The sequence below is a fragment of the Salmo salar genome, chromosome ssa06 (assembly GCF_905237065.1).
Source record: "Salmo salar chromosome ssa06, Ssal_v3.1, whole genome shotgun sequence".
Taxonomy (NCBI): Eukaryota; Metazoa; Chordata; class Actinopteri; order Salmoniformes; family Salmonidae; genus Salmo; species Salmo salar.
In genome coordinates, this window is record NC_059447.1 from 36436991 (window position 1) to 36452431 (window position 15441).

The 15441-nt window shown below is 44.0% G+C and overlaps 1 protein-coding gene across 4 annotated transcripts in view; it reads right to left on the reverse strand.

Annotated features, from left to right (window-relative positions):
• Positions 1–15441, reverse strand: part of LOC106607181 (rho GTPase-activating protein 27) — a 51731-nt gene that overhangs the window by 6400 nt on the left and 29890 nt on the right. The window contains exons 1-14 of one of the 4 annotated variants that reach the window (XM_014203869.2): positions 14184–14392; positions 4952–5473; positions 4348–4557; positions 4156–4239; positions 3835–3957; positions 3222–3308; positions 2814–2876; positions 1361–1428; positions 1187–1274; positions 917–1018; positions 697–795; positions 540–624; positions 257–385; positions 57–155 (exon numbers count right to left, since the gene is read on the reverse strand). In XM_014203869.2, the coding sequence (XP_014059344.2) occupies positions 57–155; positions 257–385; positions 540–624; positions 697–795; positions 917–1018; positions 1187–1274; positions 1361–1428; positions 2814–2876; positions 3222–3308; positions 3835–3957; positions 4156–4239; positions 4348–4557; positions 4952–5473; positions 14184–14246 (1822 nt within the window). In that variant the 5' untranslated portion in view covers positions 14247–14392. Of the gene's footprint in view, positions 1–56; positions 156–256; positions 386–539; positions 625–696; positions 796–916; positions 1019–1186; positions 1275–1360; positions 1429–2813; positions 2877–3221; positions 3309–3834; positions 3958–4155; positions 4240–4347; positions 4558–4951; positions 5474–14183; positions 14393–15441 lie in introns of those variants that run through there. The other 3 variants (XM_014203867.2, XM_014203866.2, XM_014203868.2) reach the window with 3 other exon arrangements.

A 15441-nucleotide genomic window follows, 5' to 3' on the forward strand; every position in this document is an offset into this window, starting at 1 on the left:
AGGTGGTAAAGGTAAAGGTTGATATTACGGTATCAGGATAAAGAAGGAACACCTACCTCTAATCTCCACTGCCCTGATGCACTTCTCCACAAACCTGGGCACAGTGCTGTTCTCTCGATGGCACAGCGTGTCCAGATGACAACCAAACACATTATCTAGAGAACCACGATGAAAAACAGTGCCGTAAAGGTATCATAAAGGTGCAATAAGGTTACTCTGCTATGTCATATAACCATGCTATAAAGCCCAGTCTTACCTCTTATGTAGCCCTTCTCCTTCACTGACTGCAGTGTGGGCCTCTTCTGGAGGAACTTGCGTAGTTTGGTGCGGACACGCCCCTGATCTGATGACTCGGCACTGATGCCTGGTGTAATTTTGGTGGCTGCTGGAGAGGGCAATTAATGATGGGTGCAGCTTTCGTTAACTACCTGATCTAATGCCCAGTTATCAAATATTGACATTTTACACCTATTTACATCTCAAAAGCATTGAAAGACCTGGTGGTTCGTAATAGTAGGTTGTAGGACACTCATACTTACAGCTGGTCCTCTTGTCTCTGTCTGAAGCAAGTGGAGATTTCTCCATAGGCTCCTCCTCTTCCTCTTCCGACAAGTGATCTTGGTCCTGAGAGAGGAGAGGTTATACTTGGCCTACTCCAATTAGAACTTGTTACATAGACACCTCCTGGATACTCACCAGCTGTCTGATGGTGTCCAGTATGATCCTGTGCCAGTCACAAATGATGCTCTCTGTGTCGTACTGGACCAGGTACTCACACCCATGACGCGTTTTCAACTGAAGCGGGAGAAGGAAAAAGCCATACCAAGAGTTAAATTCAATTCATTTTGATTCAGTTCCTGAATTGAATGAAATAGAACTGACTTCAACCCTGACAGACCTTAAACAGAGCCCATACCTCCAGAACGTTCTTCTTGCTGGACTTGTCCTTGGGGGCCCAGCCCACAGTGGCTCCCCGCAGCTCCACTGTGTACTCTGGGGTGATCTGATTGGTCTTGTTCTGAGGAATCACGGACCAATGACATTCATTCAACAGACCTGGTGGTTCGTAATAGTAGGTTGTAGGACACCCAATCCTGACAAGCAAGCAAATCATTCTTTACGAATACAATGAGCTTATTTTCTATAGTGGTGGTTGTGAGTGGTTACTGTAGCGAAATGTTCTTACAGAGTTTCCCGAGGGTGCAGATTTTGGGTCTTTGTGAAACGTTAGAATGCCTCCATGCAGCACTGTCCATGACGGACTCCAATTCTTCCTATTAGAAAACCAGAAAATAAGGAATCAGTCGTCCATTGCGCAAATCACAATGTGTTGTAATCTTTGCGGTTGACTTGACATTACCTAATTCTTTTCCCATTGTCGGCCACCTTGGTTTTGTTCAGGATCCCTGCCTTCTCCAGTAGATGTGTCTAAAACGAGCAAAATAGAGACAAATATTAACAAAATATCACAAATGACAGAGGGAGAGTGTATGAACATTTCTACTAATGGTGATTACCAGGAACCCACAGACCTCAGATCAGGTTTAAAGATGTTGTTAGTTACATCAGTGGAGGCTGCTGAGGAGAGGACGGCTCATTATAATGTCCGCAATAGAGGGAATGAAATCGTATCAAACACATGGTTTTCATGGTTTTCACTGACATACATAGGTAAATGAGTTAAGCAGTTAGTACCCACATTGGGCCATATGCTACTGGACATTGCCCATAGGCCTACTGGCTGATATGAACATTGGACTGTTCATGTTAGCAGATTATTGTAATTGTGGGCTATAATTCTAGGCCTGGATAAAGTATTGCTGTGACTTTGCAATGCATATACTAGGCCGCTAGGTGGCAGCAACAAATGTTTGTGTTGGCAGTGTTCCAGGTTATGCTGAATTCTTGGGCTATGAGTCCACAGGTAAAGAGCAAAGAGTATAAGTAGCAGATTCTTTACACCTTTGAAATGTGAGTCAGGTGTCAACATGGGAGTGGTCAATCTTAGTATGTGTGTGCATCTTTGTGCATGAGTGCACAGTTATACATGCTTGGGCATGAGTATGTTTGCATGGATTCATAAAATGGGAAATGATCCTTTGGGGTTGACTTTGCTTATAGCATTGACATTCAGCAATTTGACATTACTGTGCCTACTACATAAGACAGTGCCATATGTACATTCAGCACAATGCTTTGAAAGGCAATGCAATACAATATGGTGTCAATCAGATCTGAAAGTACTACCCAACAAGCCACCACTTCCAACAAAAACAACTACAAATGCTCCCTCTCCCCACTAGGGGGTAGTGTCAATGGTGGTATATCATGACACGATCATTTAGTACAGGGTTGATTCAAATAATCAAAGCTTGATGATCAGTTGGTTATTTGAATCAGCTGTGCAGTGCTAGGGCAAAAACCAAAACGTGCACCCGGGGGGTGGGGTGGGGGGGCAGGACGAGTTTGGAAAACCCTGATTTAGCAGATGCTTGTTATCCAGATTGCTTTCTTATCCACACACAAAGCGAAGAGGGAGAACAACCCATTCAAAGTTAGTAGTTTCACTTAAACACCACATAAGAAACTCTTAATCAGCCCTTTTAAGAGCATACATGTATATAGTATGTACTGTAACCAATATCTAATCCATTAGCTCCCCTTCCCAAGCGCCGTTAGTTTTCCTATCCAGTTCTATATCATAGTGTGTTAGTTAGATCAGAACACCCACACACCACCAGAATGCAATGCCTGTCTGGCAAACAACACTATGCATCTATCTATCAGGCCTGACGTGGGCCGTAAGAACCTACATGCTCATGATGCGAGTCTGTGCTCAGATGTGACAGTCTACTCCGTGCTCCCAACCTATCAGTCTTTATGGAGAAAACAATACAAGTCTTCAATGAATGGAATAATGGGTCTTCAGGCTCTTTGTCATTTAGAAGTCCTTGTGTGCTGTCTGAACAGTAGAGTACATTTTATTGAGTTAGTAGAAGGGTTGGGGTCAATTCCATTTCAGGAAATGAATTAATTAAATTTATAAAATGAACAATAAAATCATTGTTGAAAAATAATGGAATTTCCAATTCAATTAATGTGTGTACTAGTCCAACACGTATAATTTATTATTGAGGGCCAGTAGAAAATGACCTGACAAAGATCCCTATGGATTCAAAACCTTGTCGTATGTTCTTGTCGTTTGTTCTTACTGTACTTACATGGTGTGGCATCTCAGGGGAGTTGCCTGAGCTGGATGCTTCACTGGTGACGTCCGAAACGTTTCTCCTATGTGTTGGAAAGAACCTCTGCCAAACGCAAGGGAGGGAATTAGGTTCAGGTTGGTTAGTCAACAGTAGTCGATAGGGACTTATTGTTCAAACAGAGCTTCCCTCTTCAGCAGAAATCCTGTCAAATTTTATGAGTCATAATTCTATCCGCTTTCTCCCCTGCCCCCTCCATTCTTGTTGTAGTTTCTCCCATTTAGATTTGTAAGTGACCTCCTGAGAGGAAATCAACTAGGACAGGTGTTTCCGTCTCCTGTTGAGGGGGTCGACAACGACACATACACAACGACATCATTCCACAGGGGAATTGTGCATATATGCTGTGAGGGCCAGGTGTCTCATGTCAGGGACTAGTCCTAATGGCTTGTTTGCTTGGGACTACCAGAACGGCAAATTCTGCAGTTTCTATGTTCCTATACCGTAGTGCCAAATTCAGTCTAGATGCCAAAAAGAGATTCTAATGGCCCATAAATGTCTGTTGCTATACCTATGGTGTGAAACCTCCCTCAACATCCCTGTCCATGCTCTGGGCTCCCCAGCTACTCACGTTGTCTTCTTGGGAGGGGCCAAACTGAGCTGGGCCCATGGTGTGTCTCCAGTTCTTCAGAACTGGCGGACTATCCTGGTCCACTCCATTCCTCACCTTGGGCAGACTGGATGCAACCGGGAGCTGAGAGGGTTAACAGAAACAAACAGTGTAAAGGCCCTGGCCTATTTAATCAAACCCAGCAACTGGTTATCTGAGGTAAGGACATATTTTTTTCACCTATGTGCAGTACAGAGTTACCCCATACAATGTCAAGCTCTTTGAGACCTTGTAAAAAGACACTCAACCATTCCTTGAAATTACAATATTGCTTCTCTTCACCTCTGCTGGAAGGTTCCACTGGGATCTGGAGCCGTCTCTCAGGTAGTAGTACGTCTTTCCTTCTTGATCCACAGACTTGAGCCACTGCCAGGATACACACACACACAGGACAAAACAGTGTATGACACACACTGCATGGTTTCTCAAACCGCTACCCTTTCAAAGCACTGGACCTCCATTCAATACACTTACCTGCTCCTGTGTGCGTTCGCTGGTGAATACGGTCTTCCCATCTGCATCCATGGAGCGCTTCCAGCCCACCGGGACACTGTCTAGAGTGGCCCGAGGTATGACGGCCTGTTTAGCCTGCGGAATTGGCAGGAGGTCTTTGGGGAACACCGAGGAGGAAGGGTCTGGAGCCTCGTGGTCTTCTGTCAGGTAGTCTTCCTTTGGGAGAGGGGGCTGAGGAACAGAAGATTCACAAATGCTTTTAAGATGGAACTCAAACTGAGTGGCCAATTTATAAAAAGTTTATGACATGGTTCATAACATGCTAGCGATTCTGCTCAAATGGCAAACGTTCTTAGTAACTTGGCTAGTAACACTTTGAGAATAAACAGCAAAAAGCATGTGTATGCCATAGCAGGCTTAAGACATAACTAGCTAATGAACTAACGAAACAAGACTCCCTCAAGACCATGAAGCAGATGTTAATGTGCTGTTGTCTGACAGAGACTGCTTTAGCAGTCAACAATCCAACAACACTTTCCACGGTTCTGTATTTTAGAAGCCTTATCTGTTGATGAGCTTGAAACAATGGCCACATTAGTCAAATAAAGCATAAGCTAACCCCTACCGGTCCTCTGTCTGGGAGCTTCAGCACAGGAGGCTCAGTAACAGGAGAGGAGGGGGAGATGGGCTCCGGAGCTCCCCAGGACGTGGCCCCAGAGGTGGGATTATAGAAGTAGTTTCGACCGGTAGTCTCATCCAACACCTGTTCCCAGTTGGAACCCTGGGATGAGGCCGAGGACAGGGCCGGGGACAGGGCCAGGGACAGGGCCGGGGACAGGGCCGGGGAAAGGGCCGGGGAAAGGGCCGGGGACAGGGCCGGGGACAGGGCCGGGACAGCCAACGCCTCCTTGGGCAGCTCCATGTCTGTGGAGGGGAGGGTGCTGCGGGGGTCGGCCCAAGTGGTTTGGCCCGTGGCTGGGCGGTAATAGAACTCTTTCCCGCTGTCCTTGTCAGTGTGCACCTGCCATCCCTCCTGGGTAAGGGGCAAGTCAGGACTCAGAGCTACTAACGGAGGGGATTGTGGGATGTTTTTCTTCAGCTCGGTGACATTGGCGTAAACAGCAGTGTTGGGGCTGGCATTTTCCACCTAGAGACAGAGATGAAAGAGAAGTCAGGTCAGTCATCAGGAATAACATGAGGAGGAATAAACGTTTCACCCCCAGTCCTAAATGGCCAGCGAGCCACTAGTCAATAATATCTTGTGCTCTATAAGAACAGAGTACTGACTGCCTGCGTAGTTCAACCCAACCTCCCCTTATTTGCAGTGAAGTCAATGGCCCCATCAGCCCCTATGAGAACAATCCGTGAGAATCTCCACAACACAAAAGACAGAGGAGAGAAAAGTTCTCTCTACCTGCACCTCCCTTTACTCCCATCAAGTAACAAAGCACTGAATTTGGATCAAATATCATTTCCCAACCCCTTTGTTCGAATGGGCTGAGTTACCCAACTCATCACAATATGCCCATTCTTACAAAGTGCATGCATTTAAAGAGCTATATGTGGATCTCGCTTTTGAGTGGGTTTTTTTCTTTCTTAATTCTTCCGGATCAGTGGGACGCTAGCGTCCATTAAAATAAAGCTTAACTTGTTGTTAATCTAGCCGCCGTGTCAGATTTCAAAAAGGCTTTACGGCGAAAGAAAACCATGCAATTATCTGAGGACAGTGCCCAGCACACAAATGCATAACAAATCATTTTCTACCAGGGAGTTGCGACACGAAAGTCAGAAATAGCGATATAATATATGCCTTACCTTTGAAGATCTTCTTCTGTTGGCACTCCAAAAGGTCCCAGTTACATTACAAATGGTCCTTTTGTTTGATAAAGTCCTTCTTTATCCATAAAAACTCAGTTTAGCTGGCACGCTTCAGTCAATAATCCACTCAGTTTCCCTCCTTCAAAATGCATACAAAATGAATCCCAAACGTTACCAATAAACTTATCCAAACAAGTCAATCAACGTTTATAATCAAACTTTAGGTACCCTAATACGCAAATAAATGATAACATTTAAGACGGAGAATCGTTATTGTCTTTACCGGAGAAAAATACCAAAGAACGCATTCTCATTCATGCGGTTGGAAACACTACAGACAAAATGGGAGCCACTTAGAAAAACTACAATTTCTGGCTAATTTTTCCAAAAACCAACCTGAAACTCTTTCTAAAGACTGTTGACATCTAGTGGAAGCCCTAGGAACTGCAATCGGGCACGATTTCACCCTATTATAAAAGTGCCAACCATTGAAATCAGTGGTAGGATGAATTTTTTTGGGGGGGGATGGTTTGTCCTCGGGGTTTCGCCTGCCATTTCAGTTCTGTTATACTAACAGACATTATTTTAAGAGTTTTAGAAACTTTAGAGTGTTTTCTATCCAAATCTACCAATTATATGCATATCCTAACTTCTGGGCCTGAGTATCAGGCAGTTTACTTTGGGCACACTTTTCATCCGGATGTCAAAATACCACCCCCATCCCAAAGAAAAGTACAGACAACATCAACATTCAATTGTAAGCCTTTTTTCAGTTTTAGAGGAAATGGCCATACGGCAGTAATATCTGCATCGAAAAAAGTGATCTGTCCTGTTAATGTCTTTCCCAAACCCTACATACATCTCAGGGGTGTGGAAGTGAAGAGCAAACCATCCTATCTCAAACAAAGGAGATTTCCACCACGTGGAGTGGAGTAGACCACAGGGAGCTGTGTGGCAGACCGTCACTTCATAGACAAACACAAGCACATTTCAACATGAGCCAGACATGATAAAAACCTATAAAGACTGGGGAAGTTTGAACAACAACACAGAGGAGTGGCTCAGTTGGTAGAGCATGGTGTTTGCAACGCCAGGGTTGTGGGTTTGATTCCCACGGGGGACCAGTACGAAAAAAAATGTATGAAATGTATGCATTCACTACTGTAAGTTGCTCTGGATAAGAGCGTCTGCTAAAATGACTAAAATGTAAAAATGTAAAATGTCTAAATACAGTACTATAGGCCACATATACATTTGAGTAATTTAGCAGACACTCTTGTCCAGAGCGACTTACAGGAGCAATTAAGGTTAAGTGCAGACAGATTTTTCACCTAGTCGACCTTTCGGTTACTGGCCCAACGCTCTTCACCTCTAGGGTACTGTACCTGCCGCCCTCACATGTAGGCTAAGTACTGCAGGCATAGAATTGAACATGTAATTCAATTGGCAGGCTGAGTGAAATGACCATGAAGTCTTAGATTAGTGGTCATGAAGGAAAATACCATAATTGGGACGCACACCCTTAGGTACTTACCTGGGAGACACCCAGAATATCTGCATCCAAAAAAGTGATCTGTCCTGTTAATGTCTTTCCCAAACCCTACATACATCTCAGGGGTGTGGAAGTGAAGAGCAAACCATCCTATCTCAAACAAAGGAGATTTCCACCACGTGGAGTGGAGTAGACCACAGGGAGCTGTGTGGCAGACCGTCACTTCATAGACAAACACAAGCACATTTCAACATGAGCCAGACATGATAAAAACCTATAAAGACTGGGGAAGTTTGAACAACAACACAGAGGAGTGGCTCAGTTGGTAGAGCATGGTGTTTGCAACGCCAGGGTTGTGGGTTTGATTCCCACGGGGGACCAGTACGAAAAAAAATGTATGAAATGTATGCATTCACTACTGTAAGTTGCTCTGGATAAGAGCGTCTGCTAAAATGACTAAAATGTAAAAATGTAAAATGTCTAAATACAGTACTATAGGCCACATATACATTTGAGTAATTTAGCAGACACTCTTGTCCAGAGCGACTTACAGGAGCAATTAAGGTTAAGTGCAGACAGATTTTTCACCTAGTCGACCTTTCGGTTACTGGCCCAACGCTCTTCACCTCTAGGGTACTGTACCTGCCGCCCTCACATGTAGGCTAAGTACTGCAGGCATAGAATTGAACATGTAATTCAATTGGCAGGCTGAGTGAAATGACCATGAAGTCTTAGATTAGTGGTCATGAAGGAAAATACCATAATTGGGACGCACACCCTTAGGTACTTACCTGGGAGACACCCAGAAAAGTCACAAGCCTGTGCCTGAAGCTACGGCAAGCCTTGAAGATCATGTCGGTCATATTCCCTGAAAAAGGCACCTCTTCGAATAATGTAATGATCAAATATACTGCTCAAAAAAATAAAGGGAACACTTAAACAACACATCCTAGATCTGAATGAAAGAAATAATCTTATTAAATACTTTTTTCTTTACATAGTTGAATGTGCTGACAACAAAATCACACAAAAATAATCAATGGAAATCCAATTTATCAACCCATGGAGGTCTGGATTTGGAGTCACACTCAAAATTAAAGTGGAAAACCACACTACAGGCTGATCCAACTTTGATGTAATGTCCTTAAAACAAGTCAGAATGAGGCTCAGTAGTGTGTGTGGCCTCCACGTGCCTGTATGACCTCCCTACAATGCCTGGGCATGCTCCTGATGAGGTGGCGGATGGTCTCCTGAGGGATCTCCTCCCAGACCTGGACGAAAGCATCCGCCAACTCCTGGACAGTCTGTGGTGCAACGTGGCGTTGGTGGATGGAGCGAGACATGATGTCCCAGATGTGCTCAATTGGATTCAGGTCTGGGGAACGGGCGGGCCAGTCCATAGCATCAATGCCTTCCTCTTGCAGGAACTGCTGACACACTCCAGCCACATGAAGTCTAGCATTGTCTTGCATTAGGAGGAACCCAGGGCCAACCGCACCAGCATATGGTCTCACAAGGGGTCTGAGGATCTCATCTCGGTACCTAATGGCAGTCAGGCTACCTCTGGCGAGCACATGGAGGGCTGTGCGGCCCCCCAAAGAAATGCCACCCCACACCATGACTGACCCACCGCCAAACCGGTCATGCTGGAGGATGATGCAGGCAGCAGAACGTTCTCCACGGCGTCTCCAGACTCTGTCACGTCTGTCACGTGCTCAGTGTGAACCTGCTTTCATCTGTGAAGAGCACAGGGCGCCAGTGGCAAATTTGCCAATATTGGTGTTCTCTGGCAAATGCCAAACGTCCTGCACGGTGTTGGGCTGTAAGCGCAACCCCCACCTGTGGACGTTGGGCCCTCATACCACCCTCATGGAGTCTGTTTCTGACCGTTTGAGCAGACACATGCACATTTGTGGCCTGCTGGAGGTCATTTTGCAGGGCTCTGGCAGTGCTTCTCCTGCTCCTCCTTGCACAAAGGCGGAGGTAGCGGTCCTGCTGCTGGGTTGTTGCCCTCCTACGGCCTCCTCCACGTCTCCTGATGTACTGGCCTGTCTCCTGCTAGCGCCTCCATGCTCTGGACACTACGCTGACAGACACAGCAAACCTTCTTGCCACAGCTCGCATTGATGTGCCATCCTGGATGAGCTGCACTACCTGAGCCACTTGTGTGGGTTGTAGACTCCGTCTCATGCTACCACTAGAGTGAAAGCACCGCCAGCATTCAAAAGTGACCAAAACATCAGCCAGGAAGCATAGGAACTGAGAAGTGGTCTGTGGTCCCCACCTGCAGAACCACTCCTTTATTGGGGGTGTCTTGCTAATTGCCTATAATTTCCACCTGTTTATTCCATTTGCACAACAGCATGTGAAATGTATTGTCAATCAGTGTTGCTTCCTAAGTGGACAGTTTGATTTCACAGAAGTGTGATTGACTTGGAGTTACATTGTGTTGTTTAAGTGTTCCCTTTATTTTTTTGAGCAGTGTATGTTGCATCCCATCAGTGGATATAACATTTTAACTAGTAGATCCAAAAGCAGAAGTATTGGCAAGGACATACCACAGGGTTTTCAGACCATGTACCAGTTCCTTCTTTTGATTACTACCTGGCTTGAAGAGGGGCTTTTTTTTTTAGCTTTGAATACATTTTTAAGAAACACTGAAAAAGCCAGAGACCAGGGAATAACTGTCTTCGGGTTGCCCAATTCGAACCTTGTAAAACATACATTCTTCATGAAAAAATAGCTTTAAAAGAAAAGCCTGGCTCAGCGGTAAGGTTTCTTTCGTATAGGCAAGACTCTTCTGTGTACCACACATGGACGTACACTGGCCTGAACACACAGACGGACTGTACCGACCTAAATACTTTAAAGAAAAACACAAATAAGATGCATGGCTGGGTGGAGGGAGGGAGTCGACTGTCCAACTGTCATTTCCTCTCAAGATGGGCTAATGGAAGTTTTGGACATAAACACACATCCCAGTTGGGTTGTTTTTTTTGTATACTGCTTACAACATCTCGGCCGTAAAGTACCTGCGTAATACTTATGCGAGTATGAAGTAAAACACCAGAACACGTTGATACACACACACACATCTATGCCTGAAGGTACTCTAACGTCTAAAATACACATGTGCATAATGAGAGTATTAGTTCTGTGCTGGAATGATGCTGTAGCAGACAGCATGGATAGTGTTTCTTTGTGCTGTGACATCACCTTCTCTGAGACCTGAGGTGTCTGTCAGAAGCTGTGGTTCCCTGGTTTGGTGGTACCTAAAGCTCAACCTGTGATAAGCGAGTCTGCCCACTGTTCATGTCCTATGAACAGCTGGCATTGATTGTAGAAAACATTAGGAAATCCTGCTATTTCCATGACATAGACTGACCAGGTGAATACAGTTGAAAGCTATGATCTCTTATTGCTGTTAAATCCACTTCAATCAGTGTAGCTGAAGGGGAGACGGGTTAAAGAATGATTTTTAAGCCCTGAGACAATTGAGAAATGGATTGTATATGTGTGCCATTCAGAGGGTGAATGGGCAAGACAAAATATTTAAGTATGGGGTGTGGTAGTAGGTGCCTGGTTTGAGTGTCACAAGAACTGCAACGCTGCTGGGTTTTTCATGGTCAACAGTTTCCCATGTGTCAAGAATGGTCCACCACCCAAAGGACATCGAGCCATCTTGACACAACTGTGGGAAACATTGGAGTCAACATGGGCCAGCATCCCTGTGAAACGCTTTCGACACCTTTTCGTCCATTTCCCAACAAATTGAGTCTGTTCTGGGCAAAGGGGGGTGCAAATCAATATTAGGAAGGTGGGTATGTGTGTGCATGACACAACAGATGACAACATCTTAAAAAGAACTCCAGACTCTTGTACGAACATAATTGTTTTGTTATTCAAATGGTACCTCCGACAGACACACCCTAGCAACCACCTGGGTTACAAAGCTGCAGGCTAGAGGTTGATACTCACAATCCTAGAATCACTATATAATAATCACTATACAGTCCTGCTTCATTAGACAGAGTAATAAACGCTACAAATTAATAAACATGCCTTGGGCAACGCAGAGCATGGGCAGCAGTAAATATGCAAGCAAAACTAAAAACAAACACTCACTCACTTTCAGGTTTCGGTTAACACCACCTGATAAGTTCTTCTTTGCGGTGGGAGAGTTGTCTTTGGAACGTGGCAGTGACTACTGGCTACACATTCAGGTTAAAACATCAACACCTGGCTGTGGAAAGACCCAGTTTTTCTAAAGTAGATATTAATGAAGCTTAGACTACCCCTCTTCCTTTACAGTTGTAACACAACAATAAGCTACAAGTGCAGGTGCGTGTAGCAGTAGAAACAAAAATGATATTTAATAACAGATGCGTAATAGTAATAAAAGTGATTGTGGTGATGATTCTTTCAATCAACTGGAAGCCCATTGTTTCTTATGCACTAAAGCCTCCAAGCTAAATAGCATACCAGCCTCCTCAAACCAAACTAAATGGAAAGGATACCAGAATGACTGGTTCACACACAGCAACGGGAACATTTTCTGCCAGTCAGCAATACCTGTCATGCCAACCATTTGTTTGGAGTCAAAGCGGATAATGGCAATAGTGTGACTTTTTGTAATCTCTCTAGGATAGGCCTACTGTCACAGAAGGAAAAGAGATAACACAGCTTTACATCAGATTATGTTCCTGGCTGTGTATATCCAAGCAGGTTATGGTCAAGTATTAACTTTCTGCTTGTGACTCATTGTCAATGATTGATATCTACTAGCAATGAAAACCAAGATGGCATTCCTCCCTTGTAGTTTGACCCCTTCTCCCTGGCAGGGCTGGGGAAAACCTTGTCATGCCCGTCATCATAATATTATCACACTTACAATTACATCAAGCCTTTTGACACTGCATAAACAGGAACAAGGAAGTCAAAGACAATTTGAGATGTACATACTGTACCCAATGTGTCATTTATGATAATGTAATTGCGTATAATGTGCCAGAATATTCGAGAAATTACAACTGATTGACACTTTACAGTTTAAAATGAACTACAACTGATTGACACTTGATGGTTTAAAATGTACTATTGTAAAACCACTGTAGTGGAATAGAGATACACTGAGTGTACAAATATCAGGAACACCTGCTCTTTCCATGACATAGACTGACCAGGTGAATCCAGGTGAAAGCTATGATCCCTTATTGACGTCACTTGTTAAATCCACTTCAATCAATGTAGATGAAGGGGAGGAGACAGGTTAAAGAATGACGTTTAAGCCTTGAGACAATTGAGACATAGATTGTGTATGTGTGACATTCAGAGGGTGAACGGGCCAGACAAAGTATTGAAGTGCCTTTGAAAGGGTTTTATGGTAGTAGGTGCCAGGAGAACCGGTTTGAGTGTGTCAAGAATTGCACCGCTGCTGGGTTTATCACGCACAACAGTTTCCCATGTGTATCAAGAATGGTCCACCACCCAAAGGACATCCAGCCAACTTGACACAACTGTGGGAAGCATTGGAGTCAACAAATCTGTTGTTCTGTCCCTGAACAAGGCAGTTAACCCACTGTCCTTCGGTGGTCATTGTAAATAAGAATTTGTTCTTAACTGACTTGCCTAGTTAAATAAAGGTAAAAAAAAATTAAAAAAAACATTGGGCCAGGATCCCTGTGGAACGCTTCGACACCTTGTAGTCCATGCCCCGATGAGTTGAGGCTGTTCTGAGGGCAGAAGGGGGTGCAACTCAATATTAGGAAGGTGATCCTAATGTTTTGTAAACTCAGTGTATATGGACAGATTGGAACTATATAAGAGCATAATCTCAGTCTCGCTTTATACTGTCTTCATCTTAACTCTTCGAACGCTCAGTCAGTATTGACCCTAGAAATCAGATGAGGTGACTGAATGCTGCATGGCAGTGAGTGCCACATGGTTTACTGGTTGATGTCCCTTTCCATTCAATCAACAGTGGACTGACTCATCAATTCCTCATATTAATAAACTGAAGAAAAAACAGCTGACACTATCAAGGTTATGGACCCATATTCAGCCTGTAGATATTTAGAGTAATAGTAAGTAGCCTATAGAGCATGACATAAATACCCCCCTACAGAACAAGGACATAATGGTCTGGGCTAATGCATAATCACAATCTATACCTGAGCTATTTTGCATCTGAGGGTCAAACACTGTGTATGTCAGAGGTCATTGACAGACACTGTGGTTTATGTCATTTTCATATACAAATATACAGTATATTGACCAGATAAGTCAACTGGAGGAAGGTTATGTTTTCAAAAATGGAATGTGTGCTCAAATAATACCAGGCTATTGACAGTGACCAAAATTAAATTTGATAGAAATGAATGCTTACTCTGAATCACTGTAATTTACACCACATGTATAATAACTGTATTAAAACTGTTACAGTTAGTAGCTATTAATGCGCATAAAATCCTATTTAATCAGACCAAAACCTCAATCCAAATCTAAGCAACAAATGGAGCCATCATCGACCATAAAAAGGACAAATTACCTGTTTAAAGTTTGTTTGGTTAATCCCAGGCTCAATGTAGAGTAGACTATCCTTCAAAGACATCGTTTAGAAGTTACAGACTTCAGTTTTCCCTTTATCCAGTTTTAAAGTACAGTATTCACCTCGCTATTCCACACTGTACACTCACGCCCTCCATGCCTTGTCAGGTACTCTACAGTACAGGTTAAGCCACTGCCTAGCAGCAGCAAGTCTTGGGAGTGGTTGCGATGTTCCTCAGTTTAACCCTCTCCTGCCTGCATAGATCGCGAGCGCACATAATGCACAGAATGCAGCCAACACAACACTGATACCTTGCATAACTAAATAATAACGTTTTAAAAAAGCATGTGTGCGTGTAATTGAGAAACACTGAAGGGAGTATCTTTACTCAATCGCCTGTTTACATTTTGCAAATTAAATAATTATGTCATGAGAACATTTCAGGATTCAGGAGCTCTGCAAACAGTTCTGCTCAAAAACTTGAGTGTGTGTGCGTCAGTGTGTGTGTGCCGCGTGGGGGCTAGCCTATTGGAGTGGAGTATGGAAACGTGTGTTTGTTTCCAGTTGTTTGGGGTGAGGCTTGCAGCCCTACAGTACAGGAAAGGGCAACTCCTTTGTTTTGTAAACAAACAGCACAGCGGCCCAGGGGTGCTGCTAACTGGGTACTATGGCTGGGTGGGTGTACCTCATTTCTACCAGCATGTCACATGTGCAACTTTACTCCACCCACAGAGACGTGTACAAAGCTCTCCCTCGTCCTCCATTTCGTCAATCTGACCATAATTCTATCCTCCTGATTCCTGCTTACAAGCAAAACTCAAGCAGGAAGTACCAGTGACTCGCTCAATACGGAAGTGGTCAGATGACAAGGATTCTGAACTACAGAACTGTTTTGCTAGCACAGACTGGAATATGTTCCAGGATTCATCCGATGGCATTGAGGAGGATACAACATCATTCACAAGCTTCATCAATAAGTGCATCGAGACATCATCCTCACAGTGGCCGTACGTACATATCCCAACCAGAAGCCATGGATTACAGGCTACATCCGCACTGAGCTAAAGGCTAGAGCTGCCGCTTTCGAGACACTAATCTGGACATTTATAAGAAACCCCGTTATGCCCTCCGACCAGTGGTGTAAAGTATTTAAGTAAAAATACTTTAAAGTACTACATTTTAGTCATTTAGCAGACGCTCTTATCCAGAGCGACTTACAGTAGTGAATAGATACATTTCATACCATTTCATGCATTTT